This window comes from Palaemon carinicauda, chromosome 10, assembly GCF_036898095.1.
Source record: "Palaemon carinicauda isolate YSFRI2023 chromosome 10, ASM3689809v2, whole genome shotgun sequence".
Lineage (NCBI taxonomy): Eukaryota > Metazoa > Arthropoda > Malacostraca > Decapoda > Palaemonidae > Palaemon > Palaemon carinicauda.
In genome coordinates this window covers 119,116,158-119,137,536 of record NC_090734.1, presented here as the reverse complement: position 1 = coordinate 119,137,536, position 21,379 = coordinate 119,116,158, and the positions used below count along the sequence as shown (strand labels likewise).

At 41.4% G+C, this 21,379-nt stretch overlaps 2 protein-coding genes across 2 annotated transcripts; both read right to left on the bottom strand.

Annotated features, from left to right (window-relative positions):
• Positions 1 to 3,323: 3,323 nt before the first annotated feature.
• Positions 3,324 to 6,174, bottom strand: LOC137648217 (uncharacterized). The gene is made up of 7 exons (XM_068381140.1): positions 6,154 to 6,174; positions 5,935 to 6,048; positions 5,526 to 5,723; positions 4,686 to 5,404; positions 4,272 to 4,397; positions 4,001 to 4,105; positions 3,324 to 3,883 (listed from the first exon to the last, which is right to left on the bottom strand). The coding sequence occupies exons 4-7, from the start codon at positions 4,894 to 4,896 to the stop codon at positions 3,324 to 3,326; spliced, it is 1,002 nt and encodes a 333-aa protein (XP_068237241.1). The 5' UTR covers positions 4,897 to 5,404; positions 5,526 to 5,723; positions 5,935 to 6,048; positions 6,154 to 6,174.
• On the bottom strand, positions 5,281 to 7,003 carry LOC137648216 (uncharacterized). Its single transcript, XM_068381139.1, has 6 exons — positions 6,754 to 7,003; positions 6,428 to 6,647; positions 6,154 to 6,319; positions 5,935 to 6,048; positions 5,526 to 5,723; positions 5,281 to 5,404 (listed from the first exon to the last, which is right to left on the bottom strand). The coding sequence occupies exons 1-6, from the start codon at positions 6,982 to 6,984 to the stop codon at positions 5,281 to 5,283; spliced, it is 1,053 nt and encodes a 350-aa protein (XP_068237240.1). The 5' UTR covers positions 6,985 to 7,003.
• Between the last annotated feature and the right edge of the window lie 14,376 nt (positions 7,004 to 21,379).

The following is a 21,379-nucleotide window of genomic DNA, read 5'->3' as shown; positions in this document are numbered from 1 at the left end:
TAACTGCACTAACTTTTGCTTAACTTATTTAAGATTAGAAGTAACAGTAAAACAGTAGCTGGTGCTTGATATAATTTAGGCTAGGTGTACGTAGGCCTATGATGTATGTCCGTGTAGAAAGTGGTTGCCAATTTTGTTGTAGAGGTTTATTCTTTTACTTATCAAAATATCTTGCCGCAAGTTTTCACTAATAGCGGGTTTTATTAATTCCATGTTCTTGGTAAATTCTGGTATTCAAAGAAAGTTTATAATAACATGTTTAACTTATGCCGAGTGTAATTTATCACAATTTGTGTTAGAATATGTGAAAAATTGACCAATTATGTGTTATTAAATATAGACCTACCATGACGATACTTTATAACATATTTACTCTTTAGCATTATTTATTGAAAAAAAAAAATCTGATGGAGAAAAATGTTAGTAAATTTCGATTCACATTACTTGGTCATTATTTAAGAACAATGAATGTTTTCGGTCAAAAATACTTCAGTAAAGTATTAGGAAATTTTCCCGAGCTTAAAGGGCACCCCTCCGAGTATTTGCACCGCTAAAAAAAATTGACTAGTACATCTATTATTTGGAAATAAATACATCTTGTATAGTTTTCTCATATGATTAACGAATATGAAAATTTTTGGTATATTTAGAAATTTACTATTCTTTGGCAGTACTGCTTTGGAAATAAAAGGTAAGCAACAAAAAATGAATCAAAAGAAACTCTGGGATTTATTTTCAGGAAGTCTTGAAAGCGTCAGCATAGATTCTATGGTTTTCATTATATTTTCCATATATAGTTTTTGTCCTAGCATTAGTGTACAGTTGTGTTAGCCTCCGAGTTAAAATCATTTGAGTTGGAAATGTTTCTGAAGTTTTGATTATTGCCTCCAATGTGTGCACAGTCAAGGAACTCTTCAGCTTTTCTTTTATTAGCATTCAGTTTGGAGAAAGTTCTCTCTACTGCTATGCTTTGCGGCAAAGAGGTAGTTTAAAGTATGGAAATGGCAATATCTTCATACTCTTCAAAACTCTACAATGGGTTTTCTCTCATATCCTCCCTGTTTACATGGTCATCAATCAGAAGAGAGCCCCATTCTCCATCAATAGTCCATCAGGTATCGTCACGATTCAAGTCTTTCAGTGCATGCAGAATTGAGTCAGACTGATCAATACTCTGAATAATTTGACATACAGCTTTCTTCTCACGTGGGAATATGATATTAATGGATTCCTATGCCATTATGCCTTGATGAAATTTGTCACTAGTAGCCAATGGGATTCATTATCAATATTAATATTGGTTAGGCACTGCATTGGTTTTCTGAAGTTATGACACAGCATCTTCCCAACTCGTTGAACTTATGTCACAAGGCGATGATGCTGAAATTTATTTGACTTGGAAATTACATTCAGTTCTGTCAAGTCTCTAAGGACATGATTTGAGAACTCCAATGTTGCCTTGACGTAGGTATTTCTTAAAGCCTTCTGTATTTTCTCTGCCTGAAGAGGTTAGCTTTTGCCAGTTACCTCTGCAGCGAAGAGAACAACAGCTGACCATTGTTCTTGAATTCGACCAACATATTGTGCCATAGATAACCATTGTGTTTGGCACGTCTTCGGGATCTGGTGAGCAGCAACGTTCACCAATTTTTGGAATTCAGCAAAGCTTTTTATGCCTTTTGGAAGAAATTTTAAAGTAATAGTAGATATCATGTATTAATTGATCAGCCGTCTTTGACAAATTTAGTGTCATGCTCTGCAACAAGATAAAACGTATGACAGTGGCATTTAAGAACAAACAAACCAGGACAGCCTTTTTCATTCTTGTTAAAAGAGAGTTGTTTGCTCCTTCCATAAGATTTTCTCCATCGGATGCATATCTTTAAACATTGTCCCAGGGAAGGTGATCTATCTTCAGAGCACCCTCCAGGGACGCAAAGAGTCCAGCAGCATCGCCGCCCTCCACAATGATAAGACGGTAAAATCGTTTTACCAGTTCTTCATTCTAATCCAGAAAACTGACATTACTGGAGAAGAATTTGTTCATTTTTATGTCAGTGGCTTTGTCACACAATATGAGAAAAATCCTCTTAATGCTTTCCATTCTTTAGCAAGCTTCTCGTGGGCACATTAAGACAAGCATCAGTATGTAAATATTGTACCTTTGGCACGGTTGCAGCTCATTCCTTTAATGGCCTCTCAGTCATCTGCTATATTAGGAACAGCTGCTACAAGAGAATCTAAGAAGTTGAGAGTGAGATTTTTCCGTGTAATAAGAGTTAGTGTTCAGTTCTGCTTTGATAACTGAAAAATTGCTGGTAACGACAAAAGATGTTACATACCAAGTTTCCTGGCATGGCTTGGCTCGCTGTATGGGAATCGTCGTTTTTGAGTGTTTGAGAAGTTAATATTTTATTGGTACTACTGTAGATCTTTATCACAATAGGAGCAATATCTCTCTTCTGGGTGGTGTTTTAATGCAGAAAGTCATCCTTTTGCACAATTTTCATTTTTCCCAGTCAGGGCGATAGTGTTGAAGTCGATATTTCTTAGTAGCTCCTTATAACATGTTGATCCTTATAAAAAGAAACAATCTGGTTATTAGAGTTGTATAAATCGTTGGATAAGTCACGTGTAGACTTTAGCTGCATATAGCAATAATGTCAAAGTAAATTAACAAAGCACTGCTTCTAAAGTTTGATGAAACTCCTAAACAGCCTAGCAGCAAAACTATGCATCAGGCTTTACTGTGCTTATAAATATATACTTGAATTGAGAAATATGGCAAAATCCGCCCAGTGATCTTGACGTAAACATACTAGCTGGCAGACAAACAAATAAAAAAACTAAATCCACAACCTTCAAAATTCAATGGAGTCTGTGGTTTAAATTTTGTCAAAATCCGTTTAATGGTTTGGAGTAGTCCATCTCGCACAAATAAATAAACGCTGACGGAAATATGATGTTTTAGGCGGACATGATTAAGATAACGAAAATGAGAATAAGATGAAATAAGACAACAGTACTTCATATTTCGTTAAGCTCAATAGGTTCTAACAGTGTTCAGTATAAATAGGCCTATATATACACACACACTCACATACATACATATATATTCGTAAGCGCGAGCTGACGTCATCGATCACGTGACCGCTAGCGCGGGAATCAAGCGAAGTGAAAACAAACCAGAGCAATGGCTTACGATTACGTGAATTCTTTGGATGGAGCTGCTAAAACACGTTACAATATAAAGTTAAATGCTTCAGGTGAGTAATAAGATATAAAATACAACTTGTGAGATGTAAGTCACAGCTCCCAAAGGGCTACAGCAAATGAAGACTGACAGTGTTGTGGTGTTTATAGTTAGAATAAGTTTGAGCTCGTGCTTTAGGGGTTTCTATAAACAGCTCAAAACAGTAAAAAATGGATGTCAGCCTAGGATAAAGCACCTTGAAATGGGGGGGAAGTGTCTTGCGCAAAATTTCTCTGTCAGGAAATTTTACAAGAAATGACAGTTTTGCATCAATTAGATCTATCCACTTCCAGAAATAGTCCCGAACAGTTGTTTCGACAAATCCAGAAATTCTGGCAATAAGTTCAAATGGCAGGTCCATTCGTAGTTTTATGAGTGTTAGAAATAGCTGATCCTTCAGTGGCATGCTGCCCTTGGCCTCTTTAGGATGGAATTTCATCAAGTAAGCAGATGTTTTCTCAAACACAGTAGCATTTAAGCCCGTGAAAAACTGGTAGCTCTCAGGTGCCCTCTGGATGCTTGATGCAGATAGTCTTGCAGCACTGAGAAGATTCTGCAGACGCTCTACTTCAGCACGAGCCTCATCTCTTTCTTGACGAAGGAAATTTACTTCTGTTGTCATGCATGCACCTTAAGATAAACAAAATATTCTATGTACACACTGGGACTTTCAAAATGTAATGTATTGTAAATAAAGTTGGGCCTGTATGACATCTTCAATCCTTAGTAAGAGTTAGTTAATCTTACCTTGTCCACAATTGCAACTGGTCGACATAGTCTGTAATTTTGCTGCAAGTTGCCTTGCCGATTTGCACGAATACTTCTCACATTCACTTTTCTTCTGCTGTTGATCTGCGATTGAAATACAAACTCAGTTGTAATTTGCGCATTTAAACAAGATTTAAAATATAGTAAATGTCGTGTGTAACACCACGTTACTGACTGAATTTCTGCATAAGCTGCTGTAAAAGGAAAAGTTGCAGAAACTTTAATAAATAGAAATTTGGTAATAAGTTACCTTGGTGTACTGGAGCCAAAGCAACTGCATTATCTGACGGTGTAAGTGACTCTTCATCTGGCTCTTGCATAGCTATATCACTCGTAGCCAAATCGCTTTCATCATTTCCTACCTCTGCATCCTGTCCTGAAAATTCATGAAAGTGACATATTTGTAGTGATTTAATTACCCTCACATGTATAATGAGCAAATAATTATAAGTTTACAGTTTTATTGGGAATGCAATGTGAGGCTTGGAGCAAGCCATAACAATTTTACATAAGTAATCATGGAAAGAAATGAATGACAAAAAAATAGACTTTTAACAAATATGAGTAACATAAACAGTAGTTGAATGAAACAATAGAATGAGATAAATTAAAAGGACATAATATATTAAATCAAAACATATATAGTATTTTTTTAAATAGTCACCTGAATGGGTATTACTGCTGGCCTCATAAACCAATCGCCTTCTCTTGCCATTTCGCTCATACCTCTCAAGTTGTCGTTTGGCCTTGGCATAGCTGTCTTTCTTGAAAGGTAGTATGCATGGAATGTAGTCTGGGTGTTCTTTCTCAGTCTTGTTGGGTTTACCTGTAATTTGGCAATTTAATATAAATTCATAATGAACACCAATAGACATACTGTTGGAACGGTGTCAAGTTATTTCGCACCATTTCAATTTCGCCCCACTAGGGGGAACTAACTTTTTCCAAAATCAAACTGGGGCGAACTAACTTACGCTTTTTTTTCAATATGGGGCGAATGAACTTAACATTTCATGGTAATATGGGGCGATCTAACTATTCAAATTTTTTGAACACTTGCTTACAACCTGCTCCTGTGTGGCCGTGATGTTTACATTTTAACACTGATTGTAGATAGCCCATCATAGAAATTACCTTAGATATCATATGGTGACATTTTTAACTTAGAAAAAGGGCTACTTGAAACAATAAAGGATTTGAGTAAATTTATTTCGACAAATTAAAATAGCAAAATAGGCCTATAATAAAAAAAAATCACATCACATCTCCATAGGAGTGTAGAGCCCCATCACCCTACGGAGGAGAGAGAGTCCCTGGGTCAAAGTATAGTCCTGGTGACGTACGTATTCATCCCAGGCCGCGAACAGCTTACGATGGACATTCCTGAAATTTGAAGAAAAAAAGTAATTATTTCTGATTTTAAATTTATGCTTGTTGCAACGAATAAGAAAAAAATCTATGAATATATTTGAATTTGAAAAATAACTTATAAAAAATAACTTACTTATACTGGTTGCGTTGGCATCGCATAATCCTCCCCTCTCGCAATAGGGAGAGACTGGAGTCGACATTTTTTGCTTCATCCCCAAGAACCTCAAACAATCTATAGAGATGCAACCCACTTTGGTTTGCCCGTCTGTTCAAGCGACCATGCCATCCTTCCACTGTATTATTCGTCCTAACTGGACGGTAAAACACTGACCTGTAATTGATTATGAAAGAAAAAAAAACATTGAAATAACTAAGAGAGAAAACAGGTCGGTAGACATTTGGGTGTTTCGCTTGAATTAAAGTAAATATCTCTATAACACAATCATGATTTAAAAAATCATAAATTTGAACCTTATATCTAGAATCACTATCTCAGCAAACATTCCTCAGAAATAAAACTAATTCAATGAAAATATATTTACCAAGTCTCGGGGGGCCAAACAGAGCTCTCTATCCAGTTTTTCTTTACATATGAAGCCAATTCCTTCATGGGTGCTGTTGTTGTCGAATTTTCTAGCAGGTGCTCGAAAATTGGTCTGTTAAGGAAAACAAGAAATTAGTTAGATAATTGCATAAATGCATAGTAGATATATTATAAATGGATGAATTTATGAATAAATATGCAATGTAATATGACTTACACAATGTGTTCAGCCGGTAACAGTGGCAGTGCCATAAGATTTTGGACGAAACTTCGAGTGGCCCTATCATCCTTATATAGCTTTTGCATTCCTACTGCCTGTGCCTTTCTCCATATAGCTTGGGTGTAATGGAAACAGCAGCCTTTCATGGTAATGTCAGGCAGCTCTAGTGGGAAATAATAATAATGATATATTAGTACAATATAATATCATTTATAGTAATATAATAGTGCAGCATAAAACGATTTGCCACATGCAATGAAACTTTAATTACCTTTGCGGAAAGCAGACCAGACAGTCTTTTCAAAATCAGCCATGACCTCTTCAACTTTGAGTTCTTGGACTTCTTCACGTATAGATTGAATAAGAGCCCTGTAGTCTACTGTCCTGCTGCCTGACATCACACAAAATAAAAGAGGCACTTGCTTAACACACTCCCCCGAGCGGACATATGCATGAATTGAGTAGAGTTGTTTAAAAGGTTCACGAACCAGCTAAAAAAAAAAGAAAAATTACAAGATTAACATTGGCTTAAATTTTTGTATTTTTATATATATTTTTATCCATTTTAGCAAACTCAAAATTTTTTTCGCAACTTACCTTATACGTACCGTCGACATACCATACACGAGCATTTTGCAGCAAGTGTAGCTGGTTGTCGCTATACAACATGATGTGCCGCCTGCCATTAATCCAAAAATCAGTAGAATGAAGGATAGCTGGCATGTGTTCATCTTGGATAACCAAATCATCCAACGAGCGAGGATGTTTGGGGCGGCTCTTTGCTCGATGCCTATTTAATGTCCTGGCCAAATACTGAGGGTTAGTCATCCCAGGACCACTGTACCCTATGTCTGAGAAGACAATAATAATATTTAGTAAATATTTTTCTTAATACATAATTATATATGAATATATATGAATATTTGATAAAAAAGGTCGCACTCATCACAAAGGAAGGCTTGCTGCTGTGCCCTCACTTCACGGCCACAAGAAGAACATGGATACTCCATGGTCTTTCTTTGGAATAATTTCTTGTATTGGACAACCATCACTATTTCTAATTTCCATTTCGATTTTTGGCGCCTTTTTCTTTACCATTTCCATCATAATCCTACCCTCTTACCTTTCTCTCGAAGTTACTACCTAATCCCCATTTAAAAAAAAATTACAATTTAGTCTTTTACATGTCATTTTCCTTAATCCTCCTCTTACCTTCTTCTCTTAAATTTTCTGTAATGTAATCGCCACCGTAAAGGTCGGCACAAATCCTCAGGTAATATTCTTTTTCTCGATAAAATGGAAGGAAGTAAATAAAATCAATTTATACACTTCATATTCTTTATTTACAAAATGTTACAATATGTTTCATATGATTGAATAACGAGTGACATCATCTTTCAATAAAAAAAAAAACAATACTAATAAACAAACATAAGTCATATCTTGAAATCGTGATTAATTCAAATAATCGGAATAATTAAGTGGAACAAATGATCATAGATGAAATTCTGTAAAGACACTCCTAAGAAAAAGATAATTCATAAGATGCTAATTCATAATTCGACATGAATTGCAAAATGAAAGTAGGGCGACCTAACTTCAGTTATTTTTCAAAATGGGGTGAGCTGACTTGTCCGATTTTTCCCCGATTTTCCGGAATGGGGCGAACTAACTTACAAAATGGGGGGAACTGACTTGAAATAATCTAGGGAAAAGTGGGGCGAAATAGCATTGGGGCGAAATAACCCGTAAGCAATTCAAGTCTTTCAGTGCATGCGGAATTGGGTCTGACCGATAAATACTCTGAATTATTTGAAGTACAGCTTTCTTCTCACATGGGAGTATGATATTAATGTATTCTTATGCCATTATGCTTGGATAAATTTTGTCACTGGTAGCCAGTGGGATTCATTATCAACATTATTATTGGTTAGGCACTGCATTGGTTTTCTGAAGTTATGACTCGGTATCTTCCCAACTCGTTGAACCTGTGTCACAAGGCAACATTATTATTGGTTAGGCACTGCATTGGTTTTCTGAAGTTATGACTCGGTTCCTACCCAACTCGTTGAACCCGTGTCACAAGGCAACATTCTTATTGGTTAGGCACTGCATCGGTTTTCTGAAGTTATGACTCGGTTCCTTCCCAACTCGTTGAACCCGTGTCACAAGGCAACATTCTTATTGGTTAGGCACTGCATCGGTTTTCTGAAGTTATGACTCGGTTCCTTCCCAACTCGTTGAACCCGTGTCACAAGGCAACATTCTTATTGGTTAGGCACTGCATCGGTTTCCTGAAGTTATGACTCGGCTCCTACCCAACTCGTTGAACCCGTGTCACAAGGCAACATTCTTATTGGTTAGGCACTGCATCGGTTTCCTGAAGTTATGACTCGGCTCCTACCCAACTCGTTGAACCCGTGTCACAAGGCAACATTCTTATTGGTTAGGCACTGCATCGGTTTCCTGAAGTTATGACTCGGCTCCTACCCAACTCGTTGAACCCGTGTCACAAGGCAACATTCTTATTGGTTAGGCACTGCATCGGTTTCCTGAAGTTATGACTCGGCTCCTACCCAACTCGTTGAACCCGTGTCACAAGGCAACATTCTTATTGGTTAGGCACTGCATCGGTTTCCTGAAGTTATGACTCGGCTCCTACCCAACTCGTTGAACCCGTGTCACAAGGCAACATTCTTATTGGTTAGGCACTGCATCGGTTTCCTGAAGTTATGACTCGGCTCCTTCCCAACTCGTTGAACCCATGTCACAAGGCAACATTATTATTGGGTAGGCACTGCATCGGTTTCCTGAAGTTATGACTCGGTATCTTCCCAACTCGTTGAACCTATGTCACTAGGCGAGGAGGCTGAAATTTATTTGACTGGGAAATTACATTCAGTGCTGTCAAGTCTTTAAGGACATGATCTGAGATCTCCAATGTTGCTTTGACGTAGATATTACTTAAAACCTCCAGTATTCTCTCTGCCTGAAAAGGTTAGCTTTTGTCATTTACCTCTGCATTGAAGAAGAGAACAAGAGCTGACCATTGTTCTAGAATTCGACGAACACATTGTGCCACAGATAACCATCGTGTTTGACAAGGCTTTGGCATCTGGTGAGCAGCATCGTTCACAATCTTTTGGAATTCAGCAAAGATTTTTTGCCTATTGGGAGAAATTTTAAAGTAATAGTAGATATCATGTATTAATTGATCAGCCGTCTTTGACAGAAATTTTCTGGCATGGTCAGCAACAAGATGAAACTTATGGCAGTAGCATTTAGAACAAGCAAACCAGAACAGCCTTTTCCATTCTTGTTAAAAGAGAGTTGTTTGATCCTTCCATAAGATTTTCTCTATCGGATGCATAACCTACTTTGTCCTATTGTAGCTGATGTATCTTTAGAGCACCCTCCAGGGACGCAAAGAGTCCAGCTGCATTGCCTTCTTCCACAATGATAATACGGTAGAATTGTTTTACCTGTTCTTCATTCTAATTCAGAAAATGTTATTTTCATTAGTAAAATAAATTTTTGAATATACTTACCCGGTGATCATGTAGCTGTCAGCTCTGCTGCCCGACAGAAAAAACCTACGGGCGGAATACGCCAGCGATCGCTATATAGGTGGGGGTGTACATCAACAGCGCCATCTGTCGAGTAGGTACTCAAGTACTTCATGTCAACACAGAACCAATTTTCTCCTCGGTCCACTTGGTCTCTATTGGGGAGGAAGGGTGGGTCCTTTAATTCATGATCACCGGGTAAGTATATTCAAAAATTTATTTTACTAATGAAAATAAAATTTTTCAATATTAATCTTACCCGGTGATCATGTAGCTGATTCACACCCAGGGGGGTGGGTGGAGACCAGCATACATGTTAACATTAAAAGCTAAGTATTCCGTATTTCATTTTAGCAGTTATTCAAAATAACAAACATAAAATTAATAAGTACCTGGTAAGGAAGTCGACTTGAACAATTACTCTGCCTTTTTAAGTAAGTCTTCCTTACTGAGCCTCGCGATCCTCATAGGATGCTGAGCGACTCCTAGGAGCTGAAGTATGAATGGTTGCAACCCATACTAAAGGACCTCATCACAACCTCTAATCTAGGCGCTTCTCAAGAAAAGAATTTGACCACCCGCCAAATCAACCAGGATGCGAAAGGCTTCTTAGCCTTCCGTACAACCCAAAAACAACAATAAAAACATTTCAAGAGAAAGATTAAAAAAGGTTATGGGATTATGGGAATGTAGTGGTTGAGCCCTCACCTACTATTGCACTCGCTGCTACGAATGGTCCCAGGGTGTAGCAGTTCTCGTAAAGAGACTGGACATCTTTAAGGTAAAATGATGCGAACACTGACTTGCTTCTCCAATAGGTTGCATCCATTACACTCTGCAGAGATCTGTTTTGTTTGAAGGCCACTGAAGTTGCGACAGCTCTAACTTCATGTGTCCTTGCCTTCAGCAAAGCATGGTCTTCCTCATTCAGATGAGAATGAGCTTCTCTAATCAAAAGTCTGATATAGTAAGAAACTGCGTTCTTCGACATCGGTAAAGAAGGTTTCTTAATAGAGCACCATAAAGCTTCTGATTGTCCTCGTAAAGGTTTAGTACGTGTTAAATAGTACTTAAGAGCTCTTACTGGGCATAGGACTCTTTCTTGTTAATTTCCAACCAAACTGGACAGGCTTGGAATCTCGAACGATTTGGGCCAAGGACGAGAAGGGAGTTCGTTTTTGGCTAAAAAACCAAGCTGTAAGGAACATGTAGCCGTTTCAGATGTAAATCCTATGTTCCTGCTGAAGGCGTGTATCTCACTGACTCTTTTAGCTGTTGCTAAGCAGACGAGGAAAAGAGTCTTCAAAGTGAGATCTTTAAAAGAGGCTGATTGAAGCGGTTCGAACCTTGCTGACATCAGGAACCTTAAAACCACGTCTTAAGTTCCAACCTGGTGTGGCCAACCGACGCTCCTTCGAGGTCTCAAAGACTTAAGGAGGTCCTGTAGATCTTTGTTGTTGGAAAGATCTAAGCCTCTGTGACGGAAGACTGCTGCCAACATGCTTCTGTAACCTTTGATCGTGGGAGCTGAAAGGGATCTTTCCTTCCTTAGGTGTAAAAGGAAGTCAGCTATCTGAGTTACAGAGGTACTGGTTGAGGATACTGATTTCGCCTTGCACCAGCTTCGGAAGACTTCCCACTTTGACTGGTAGACTTTGAGAGTGGATGTCCTCCTCGCTCTGGCAATCGCTCTGGCTGCCTCCTTCGAAAAGCCTCTAGCTCTTGAGAGTCTTTCGATAGTCTGAAGGCAGTCAGACGAAGAGCGTGGAGGCTTGGGTGTACCTTCTTTACATGCGGCTGACGCAGAAGGTCCACTCTTAGAGGAAGAGTTCTGGGAACGTCTACTAGCCATTGCAGTACCTCGGTGAACCATTCTCTCGCGGGCCAGAGGGGAGCAACCAACGTCAACCTTGTCCCTTCGTGAGAGGCGAACTTCTGCAGTACTCTGTTGACAATCTTGAACGGGGGGAACGCATAAAGGTCTAGATGGGACCAATCCAGAGGAAAGGCATCTATATGAACTGCTGCTGGGTCCGGAATCGGTGAGCAATAATTTGGGAGCCTCTTGGTCATCGAGGTAGCGAACAGATCTATGGTGGGCTGACCCCACAAGGCCCATAGTCTGTTGCAAACATTCTTGTGAAGGGTCCATTCTGTTGGGATGATCTGACCCTTCCGGCTGAGGCGGTCTGCCATGACATTCATGTCGCCTTGAATGAACCTCGTTACTAGGGAGATGTTTCGATCTCTTGACCAGGTGAGGAGGTCCCTTGCGATCTCGTACAACGTCATCGAATGAGTCCCTCCTTGCTTGGAGATGTACGCCAAGGCTGTGGTGTTGTCGGAGTTCACCTCCACCACCTTGCCTAGAAGGAGGGACTTGAAGCTTCTCAAGGCCAGATGAACTGCCAGTAGCTCCTTGCAGTTGATGTGCAGTGCTCTTTGATCCAAATTCCACGTGCCCGAGCATTCCCGACCGTCCAGTGTCGCACCCCAGCCCGTGTCCGATGCGTCCGAGAAGAGAAGGTGGTCGGGGGTCTGAACAGCCAGTGGCAGACTTTCCCTGAGAAGAATGTTGTTCTTCCACCAAGTCAGTGCAGACTTCATCTTCTCGGAAATAGGAACTGAGACCGCTTCTAGCGTCATGTCCTTTCTCCAGTGAGCAGCTAGGTGATACTGAAGGGGTCGGAGGTGGAGTCTCCCTAACGCGATGAACTGGTCCAGCGATGAAAGCGTCCCTATCAGACTCATCCACTGTCTGACTGAACATCGGTTCTTCTTCAGCATGCTCTGGATGCATTCTTGGGCTTGACTGATTCTGGGGGCCGACGGAAAAGCCCGAAAAGCTTGACTCTGAATCTCCATACCTAGATATACTATAGTTTGGGATGGGACGAGTTGGGACTTTTCCATATTGACCAGGAGACCCAATTCCTTGGTCAGATCCAGAGTCCATTTTAGATTCTCCAGACAGCGACGACTTGACGCAGCTCTTAAAAGCCAGTCGTCCAAATAGAGGGAGGCTCTGAAATAGAGGGAGGCTCTGATGTCTGCTAAATGCAGGAATTTGGCAATATTCCTCATCAGTTTGGTAAACACTAGAGGTGCCGTGCTTAGGCCAAAGCACAGGGCTTGGAACTGGTATACCACCTTCCCGAAAACGAACCTTAGAAAAGGTTGGGAATCTGGGTGGATGGGGACGTGAAAGTACGCGTCCTTTAGGTCTAACGAGACCATCCAGTCTTCCTTCCTGACCGATGCTAGAACCGACTTCGTCGTCTCCATGGTGAACGTCTGCTTTGTGACAAAGACATTCAGAGCACTGACGTCTAGCACCGGTCTCCACCCTCCTGTCTTCTTCGCCACTAAGAAGAGACGGTTGTAGAAGCCCGGGGATTGATGGTCCCGGACTATGACTACCGCTCCCTTTTGTAGCAAGAGAGACACCTCTTGCTGTAAAGCTAGCCTCTTGTCCTCCTCTCTGTACCTGGGAGAGAGGTCGATGGGAGTTGTTGCTAGAGGGGGCTTGCGCAAGAATGGAATCCTGTACCCCTCTCTGAGTAACTTCACAGACTGTGCGTCTGCGCCCCTGTTCTCCCAGGCCTGCCAGTAGTTCTTGAGCCTGGCTCCCACTGCTGTCTGAAGAAGGTGGCAGTCAGACTCTGCCTCTAGAGGACTTGGAACCCTTCTTCTTGTTGCCACGTTGACTTTCGGCACGAGTACCTTCTCTGCTGGAGGCTCTGCCACGAAAGGGCGGAATGAACCTAGACGCTGGTGTGTCCATCCTAGGTCTAGGCACGGAAGGTAAAGAGGTGGCTTTGCGTGCGGATGACGCCACCAGGTCATGAGTGTCTTTCTGGATCAAGGAGGCGGCAATCTCCTTGATCAACTCTTCAGGGAAGAGACACTTTGAGAGCGGAGCAAACATCAGTTCCGACTTCTGACATGGGGTGACTCCCGCTGACAAGAAGGAGCAAAGGTGATCCCGCTTCTTGAGAACTCCAGACACGAAAGAAGCCGCAAGCTCGCCAGACCCATCCCGTATGGCTTTGTCCATGCAGGACATGATGAGCATGGAAGATTCCTTATCAGAAGGGGAGGTCTTCCTGCTCAACGCTCCCAAACACCAGTCCAGGAAGTTAAAGATCTCGAACGCACGGAAAACTCCCTTCATAAGATGGTCCATGTCCGAGGGAGTCCAGCAAATCTTGGAGCGTCTCATAGCCAGCCTGCGGGGAGAGTCTACCAGACTTGAGAAGTCGCCCTGGGCAGAGGCAGGAACTCCCAAGCCGAGAACCTCTCCCGTGGCATACCAGACGCTAGATCTGGAAGCAAGCTTGGCCGGGGGAAACATGAAGGATGTCTTCCCAAGTTGTTTATTGGCCTGCAACCACTCTCCCAGTACCCTTAAAGCTCTCTTGGACGAGCGAGCGAGTACGAGCTTCGTAAAGGCAGGAGCTGCTGACTGCATGCCTAAAGCGAACTCAGAGGGAGGTGAGCGTGGAGCTGCCGACACAAACTGGTCCGGATATAAATCCTTAAACAGCGCAAGCACTTTCCTAAAGTCTAAGGAGGGAGGCGTAGTCTTGGGTTCATCGATGTCTGAGTGTTGGTCGTCAAGATGAGCAGCTTCGTCGTCATCAGAGAGTCCTTCATCTGAATGCTGAGGAGGGAGCGGCAAAGGAGTAGATAAAAGCTGGACGGCTGAGTCCGGCAGCACGGGTGCATGCGTAGCTGCACTGGATCCAACGTCATGCCGCTGTTGGTCAGTCTGAGAGCTGGCAACAACCAAAGCGGAGTGGTGGCGCGTAGTGGAGACCACCGTGGGTTGCGGAGGCTGACGCACCGCGTCAAAACACGGCAGCTTGACTCCACCCTCCTGTTGTTGTGGTAGCTCACGCACGTCAACGGAGGGTTCCGCACGTCGGCTAACGTCAACTTGCGTCTGGCAGGGTCGACTGCGCATAGGTGGTGGAGCTCTCACAGCCGGAGTGTGGGAGCAGGCAGCCGCAGCGTCAGCTGGGCGCACAACCGTGGCTGGTTGTAGGCTAACGGGTGCAGCGTCAACCTTCTCAGCACGATACTCCTGCATGAAGGAAGCTAGCTGAGTCTGCATAGACTGCAGCAAAGACCACTTAGGGTCTACAGCAGCTGGTGCGGCAACAGACGGAGTGATTGCCTGCTGCGGTACCACTTTACCTCTCTTGGGAGGTGTGCAGTCTTCGGAGGACTGCAGCGAGTCCGAACTGACCCAGTGGCTACACCTGGGCCGTTGGACTCGCTCGGAAGGGACCTTGCGTTTGAGAGGTCGTGAGACCTTGGTCCAGCGTTTCTGGCGAGAAACCTCTTCCGCAGACGAGGAATGAATGGGCTCACTCGTCTTCTTGTGGGTGGGACGATCTCGGCAAGATACGTCCTCAACCACGGAGGGAACGTCTGTCCGCTGATCAAGGCCTGTCGAACCCTTTGGTCGTACGACATTGCTTCTCCCCTGGGCTTGGGAGCTTGCAAGAGGTCCCGGACTGGGAGGACGACAGGCACGAACAGACGCACCCTCATGCGTAACACTGACACTTTTCACTGCACTGACACTCGCTTCACTTCCCACTGCACTTTTACCTTTCAACTCCCTGACGTCAGCCATGAGTTGATTGCGGTCATTCGCCAATGACTCGACTCTCTCACCTAGAGCCTGAATGGCACGCATCATATCTGCCATCGAAGGTTGATGAGAGCTAGCAGGAGGGTCGGGTGTAACCACTACAGGGGAAGGAATAGGTTGTGGGGCATGGGGAGAGGAAAAATCAATTGAGCGAGACGAACTCCTCCTGATCCTATCCTTCTCTAGCCTACGTGCATATTTCAGGAATTCTTGAAAATCGAATTCCGAAAGTCCAACGCATTCCTCACATCGATCTTCCAATTGACAGGCTTTACCCCTACAATTGGAACAAACGGTGTGCGGATCGATAGAGGCCTTCGGAAGACGCCTAGAACAGTCCCTAGCGCTACACTTCCTGTACTTGGGGACTTGAGTAGGGTCAGACATCTTGAATTAGTCAAAGGGGGGAATCCAAAATCTATCCAAGTCGTCAACAAATAATCCAAAATCTAATAAATGAATGCGAGAAAGTATTGAGGATAACTTCTGCACAGCGAAAGCTAATAACCAGAGAGAATACTTCACCAAATAACGTGAAAATCAACTCCAGAAAACAACAGCGTATCAAGTAGGTCTTGCCGGTGGCACGACAGAGAGAAAATTGGTTCTGTGTTGACATGAAGTACTCGAGTACCTACTCGACAGATGGCGCTGTTGATGTACACCCCCACCTGTATAGCGATCGCTGGCGTATTCCGCCCGTAGGTTTTTTCTGTCGGGCAGCAGAGCTGACAGCTACATGATCACCGGGTAAGATTAATATTGAAAAACTGACATTACTGCAGAAGAATTTGTTAATTTTTATGTCAGTGGCTTTGTCACACAATATGGAAAATCCTCTCAATGCTTTCCATTCTTCAACAAGCTTCTAGTGGGCACATTGAGACAAGCACTCAGTAAATAGGCCTAAATATTGTACCTTTGGCACGGTTGCAGCTCATTCCCTTGATGGCCTTTCAGTCATCTTCAATATTAGGAACAGCTGCTACAAGAGAATCTAAGAAGTTGAGAGATTTTTTTCCTTGTTATAAAAGCGTGTTCAGTTCTGCTTTGATAACTGAAGAATTGCTGGTGATGACAAAGGATTTAAGGGAACAATTTTCCTGGCATGACTTGGCTCGCTTATGTGAATCGTCGTTTTTGAGTGTATAAGAAGTTAAGATTTTCATGATAATAGATCTTTATCACAATATGAGCAATTCCTTCCCCGGATGGCGTCTTAATGCAGAAAGCCATCCCTTTGCCCAATTCTCTTTTGTACCCAGAAGGGGCGATAGTTGTGAAGTCCTCATTTCTTAGCAGCTTCTTTTGGCATGTTGATCCTTAAAAAAAAAAAGAAATAATTACAAGTTAAATAAATTATGGGATAAATCACGTGTAGATTTTAGATGCATATAGCAATGATGACTAAGTAAATTAACGCAAGCACTGCTGCCCAAGTTTGATGAAACTCATAACCAGCACAGCAGCAAAACAATGCACCAGGCGCCACCTGAGTTTCGCCTTTACTTTTACTTATGAATATATATTTGAATTGAGAAATATGGCAAAATCGGTCAAGTGGTCTTGACGTAAACATACCATTAGACAGACAAATAAAAAGGTAAATTAATCATCTTCGAAATTCAATGAAGTCTATTTGTGGTTAAGATTTTGTCATAATCCGTGCAATGGTTTTGAAGTAATTTTGGTCTCACAAATCATAAACGCCGCTGAAAATATAATGTTTTGAATTTAGGAGGACATGTTGAAGATTACGAAAATGAAAATAAGAATCAATAAAGCAATATTACTTCATATTACGTAAAGCTCAATGGGATCTAACAGTGGTTATATATGTGTGTATATATATATATATATATATATATATATATATATATATATATATATATATATATATATATATATATATATATATATATATATATATATATGTATATCAATGTACTTTAAAAAAATATTTACTTGGTAACTCATGTCCTTAAAACCATTATTATCATTCTCTCTCCCTGAAGAGTTAAGCTTTTGTCATTTACCTCTGTATTGAACAAGAGATGACCATTGTTCTAGAATTCGACTAACACAATTGTGCCTCAGATAACCATCGCCTTTGGCATAGCTTTGGGATCTGGTGAGCATCAACGTTCACAAATTTTGGGAATTCAGCAAAGGTTTTTATTGCCTTTTGGGAGAGATCTTAAAGTAATAGTAGATATCATGTATTCATTGATCAGCCGTCTTTGACAGAAATTTTCTGGCATGCTCTGCAACAAGATAAAACGTATGACAGTGGCACTTAAGAACAAACAATCCTGGAAAGCCTTTTCCATTTTTGTTAAAAGAGGGTTGTTTGTTCCTTCCTAAAGATTTTCACCATCAGATGCATATCTTAAAACCTTGTCCCAATGAAGCTGATCTATCTTTAGAGCACCCTCCAGGGACGCAGAGTCAATCACCTTCGCCCTCTTCCACGATAAGACGGTAGAATTGTTTTACCGGTTCTTCATTCTTGTTCAGAAAACTGACATTAATGCAGAAGAATTTTTTAAATTTTATGTCAGTGGCTTTGTCACACAATATGAGAAAAATCCTCTCAATGCTTTCAATTCTTTAGCAAGCTCCTCATGGGCACTTTAAGACAAGCATCCATATGTAAATATTGTACCGTTGGCACGGTTGCAGCTCATTCCTTTAAGGGCCTCTCAGTTATCTGCAATATTAGGAACAGCTGCTGCAAGAGAATCTAAGAAGTTGAGAGAGATGTTCTTCCTTTTAGTGTTCAGTTCTGCTTTGATAACTGAAGAATTGCTGGTAACGACTAAAGATGTTACATACCAATTTCCCTGCCATGGCTTGGCTCGTTGTATGTGAATCGTCGTTTTTGAGTGTTTGAGAAGTTAATATTTTCCGGGTACTACTGTAGATCTTTATCACAATATGAGCAATATCCTTTTTCTGGGCGGTGTCTTAATGCAGAAAGCCATCCCTTTGCACAATTCTCATTTTTCCCAGTCAGGGCGATAGTGTTGAAGTCGATATTTCTTAGTAGCTCCTTATGGCATGTTGATCCTTAAAAAAAAAGAAACACTAATTATAAGAGTTGTATAAATCATTGGATAAGTCACGTGTAGACTTTAGCTGCATATAGCAATAATGACAAAGTAAATTAACACAAGCACTGTTGCTAAAGTTCGATGACACTCCTAAACAGCCTAGCAGCAAAACTATGCATCAGGCTTTACTTTGCTTATGAATATATACTTGAATTGAGAAATATGGCGAAATCCGTCCAGTGATCTTGACGTAAACATACTAGCAGACAGACAAACAAATAAAAAACTAAACCCACCACCTTTAAAATTCAATGGAGTCTGTGGTTAAAATTTTGTCAAAATCCGTTTAATGGTTTTGGAGTAGTCTATCTCACACGAATAAGTAAATGCTGACGAAAATATGATGTTCTAGGCGGACATGATAACGATAACGAAAATGAAAATAAGATGAAATAAGACAATAGTACTTCATATTTCGTGAAGCTTAATAGGTTCTAACAGTGTTCAGTATAAATAGGCCTATAGACACACACACACACACACACACACACATATATATATATATATATATATATATATATATATATATATATATATATATATATATATATATATATATATATACATACATACATATACCAAAGGCACTTCCCCCAATTTTGGTGGGTAGCCGACATCAACAAGAAACAAAACAAAAAAGGGGACCTCTACTCTCTACGTTCCTCCAGCCTAACCAGGGACTCAGCCGAGTTCAGCTGGTACTGCTAGGGTGCCACAGCCCAACCTCCCACATTTCCACCACAGATGAAGCTTCATACTGCTGAGTCCCCTACTGCTGCTACCTCCGCGGTCATCTAAGGCACCGGAGGAAGCAGCAGGGCCTACCGGAACTGCGTCACAATCGCTCGCCATTCATTCCTATTTCTAGCACGCTCTCTTGCCTCTCTCACATCTATCCTCCTATCACCCAGAGCTTTCTTCACACCATCCATCCACCCAAACCTTGGCCTTCCTCTTGTACTTCTCCCATCAACTCTTGCATTCATCACCTTCTTTAGCAGACAGCCATTTTCCATTCTCTCAACATGGCCAAACCACCTCAACACATTCATATCCACTCTAGCCGCTAACTCATTTCTTACACCCGTTCTCACCCTCACCACTTCGTTCCTAACCCTATCTACTCGAGATACACCAGCCATACTCCTCAGACACTTCATCTCAAACACATTCAATTTCTGTCTCTCCATCACTCTCATTCCCCACAACTCCGATCCATACATCACAGTTGGTACAATCACTTTCTCATATAAAACTCTTTACATTCATGCCCAACCCTCTATTTTTTACTACTCCCTTAACTGCCCCCAACACTTTGCAACCTTCATTGACTCTCTGACGTACATCTGCTTCCACTCCACCATTTGCTGCAACAACAGACCCCAAGTACTTAAACTGATCCACCTCCTCAAGTAACTCTCCATTCAACATGACATTCAACCTCGCACCACCTTCCCTTCTCGTACATCTCATAACCTTACTCTTACCCACATTAACTCTCAACTTCCTTCTCTCACACACCCTTCCAAATTCTGTCACTAGTCGGTCAAGCTTCTCTTCTGTGTCTGCTACCAGTACAGTATCATCCGCAAACAACAACTGATTTACCTCCCATTCATGATCATTCTCGCCTACCAGTTTTAATCCTCGTCCAAGCACTCGAGCATTCACCTCTCTCACCACTCCATCAACATACAAGTTAAACAACCACGGCGACATCACACATCCCTGTCTCAGCCCCACTCTCACCGGAAACCAATCGCTCACTTCATTTCCTATTCTAACACATGCTTTACTACCTTTGTAGAAACTTTTCACTGCTTGCAACAACCTTCCACCAACTCCATATAACCTCATCACATTCCACATTGCTTCCCTATCAACTCTATCATATGCTTTCTCCAGATCCATAAACGCAACATACACCTCCTTACCTTTTGCTAAATATTTCTCGCATATCTGCCTAACTATAAAAATCTGATTCATACAACCCCTACCTCTTCTAAAACCACCCTGTACTTCCAAGATTGCATTCTCTGTTTTATCCTTAATCCTATTAATCAGTACTCTACCATACACTTTTCCAACTACACTCAACAAACTAATACCTCTTGAATTACAACACTCATGCACATCTCCCTTACCCTTATATAGTGGTACAATACATGCACAGACCCAATCTACTGGTACCATTGACAACACAAAACACACATTAAACAATCTCACCAACCATTCAAGTACAGTCACACCCCCTTCCTTCAACATCTCAGCTTTCACACCATCCATACCAGATGCTTTTCCTACTCTCGTTTCATCTAGTGCTCTCCTCACTTCCTCTATTGTAATCTCTCTCTCATTCTCATCTCCCATCACTGGCACCTCAACACCTGGAACAGCAATTATATCTGCCTCCCTATCATCCTCAACATTCAGCAAACTTTCAAAATATTCCGCCCACCTTTTCCTTGCCTCCTCTCCTTTTAACAACCTTCCATTTCCATCTTTCACTGTCTCTTCAATTCTTGCGCCGGCCTTCCTTACTCTCTTCACTTCTTTCCAAAACTTCTATATATATATATCCTGGTTTAATAAATATTTACTTTTTAACCCATATCCATAAAACCATTACCATTATCATAAAATTTCATAGCCCAATACCCAACACGTTAACCCTTTTAATTTCATAAAAAAAAAACTTACCAATTAAATGGGAGATAGGTCTAGATAGCAACTCCCGGCCTAATAACTGAGCGCCTGGTAATGTAATGATTGAACTTGGATTTTCATGGTCTGAAGTGCAAAGGATTCAATAACCGTCATTCAGGCCACTCACGTTCGTTCTAACGCCCGTTGGTTGCCTTTAGCCACATGGAGGATACTGG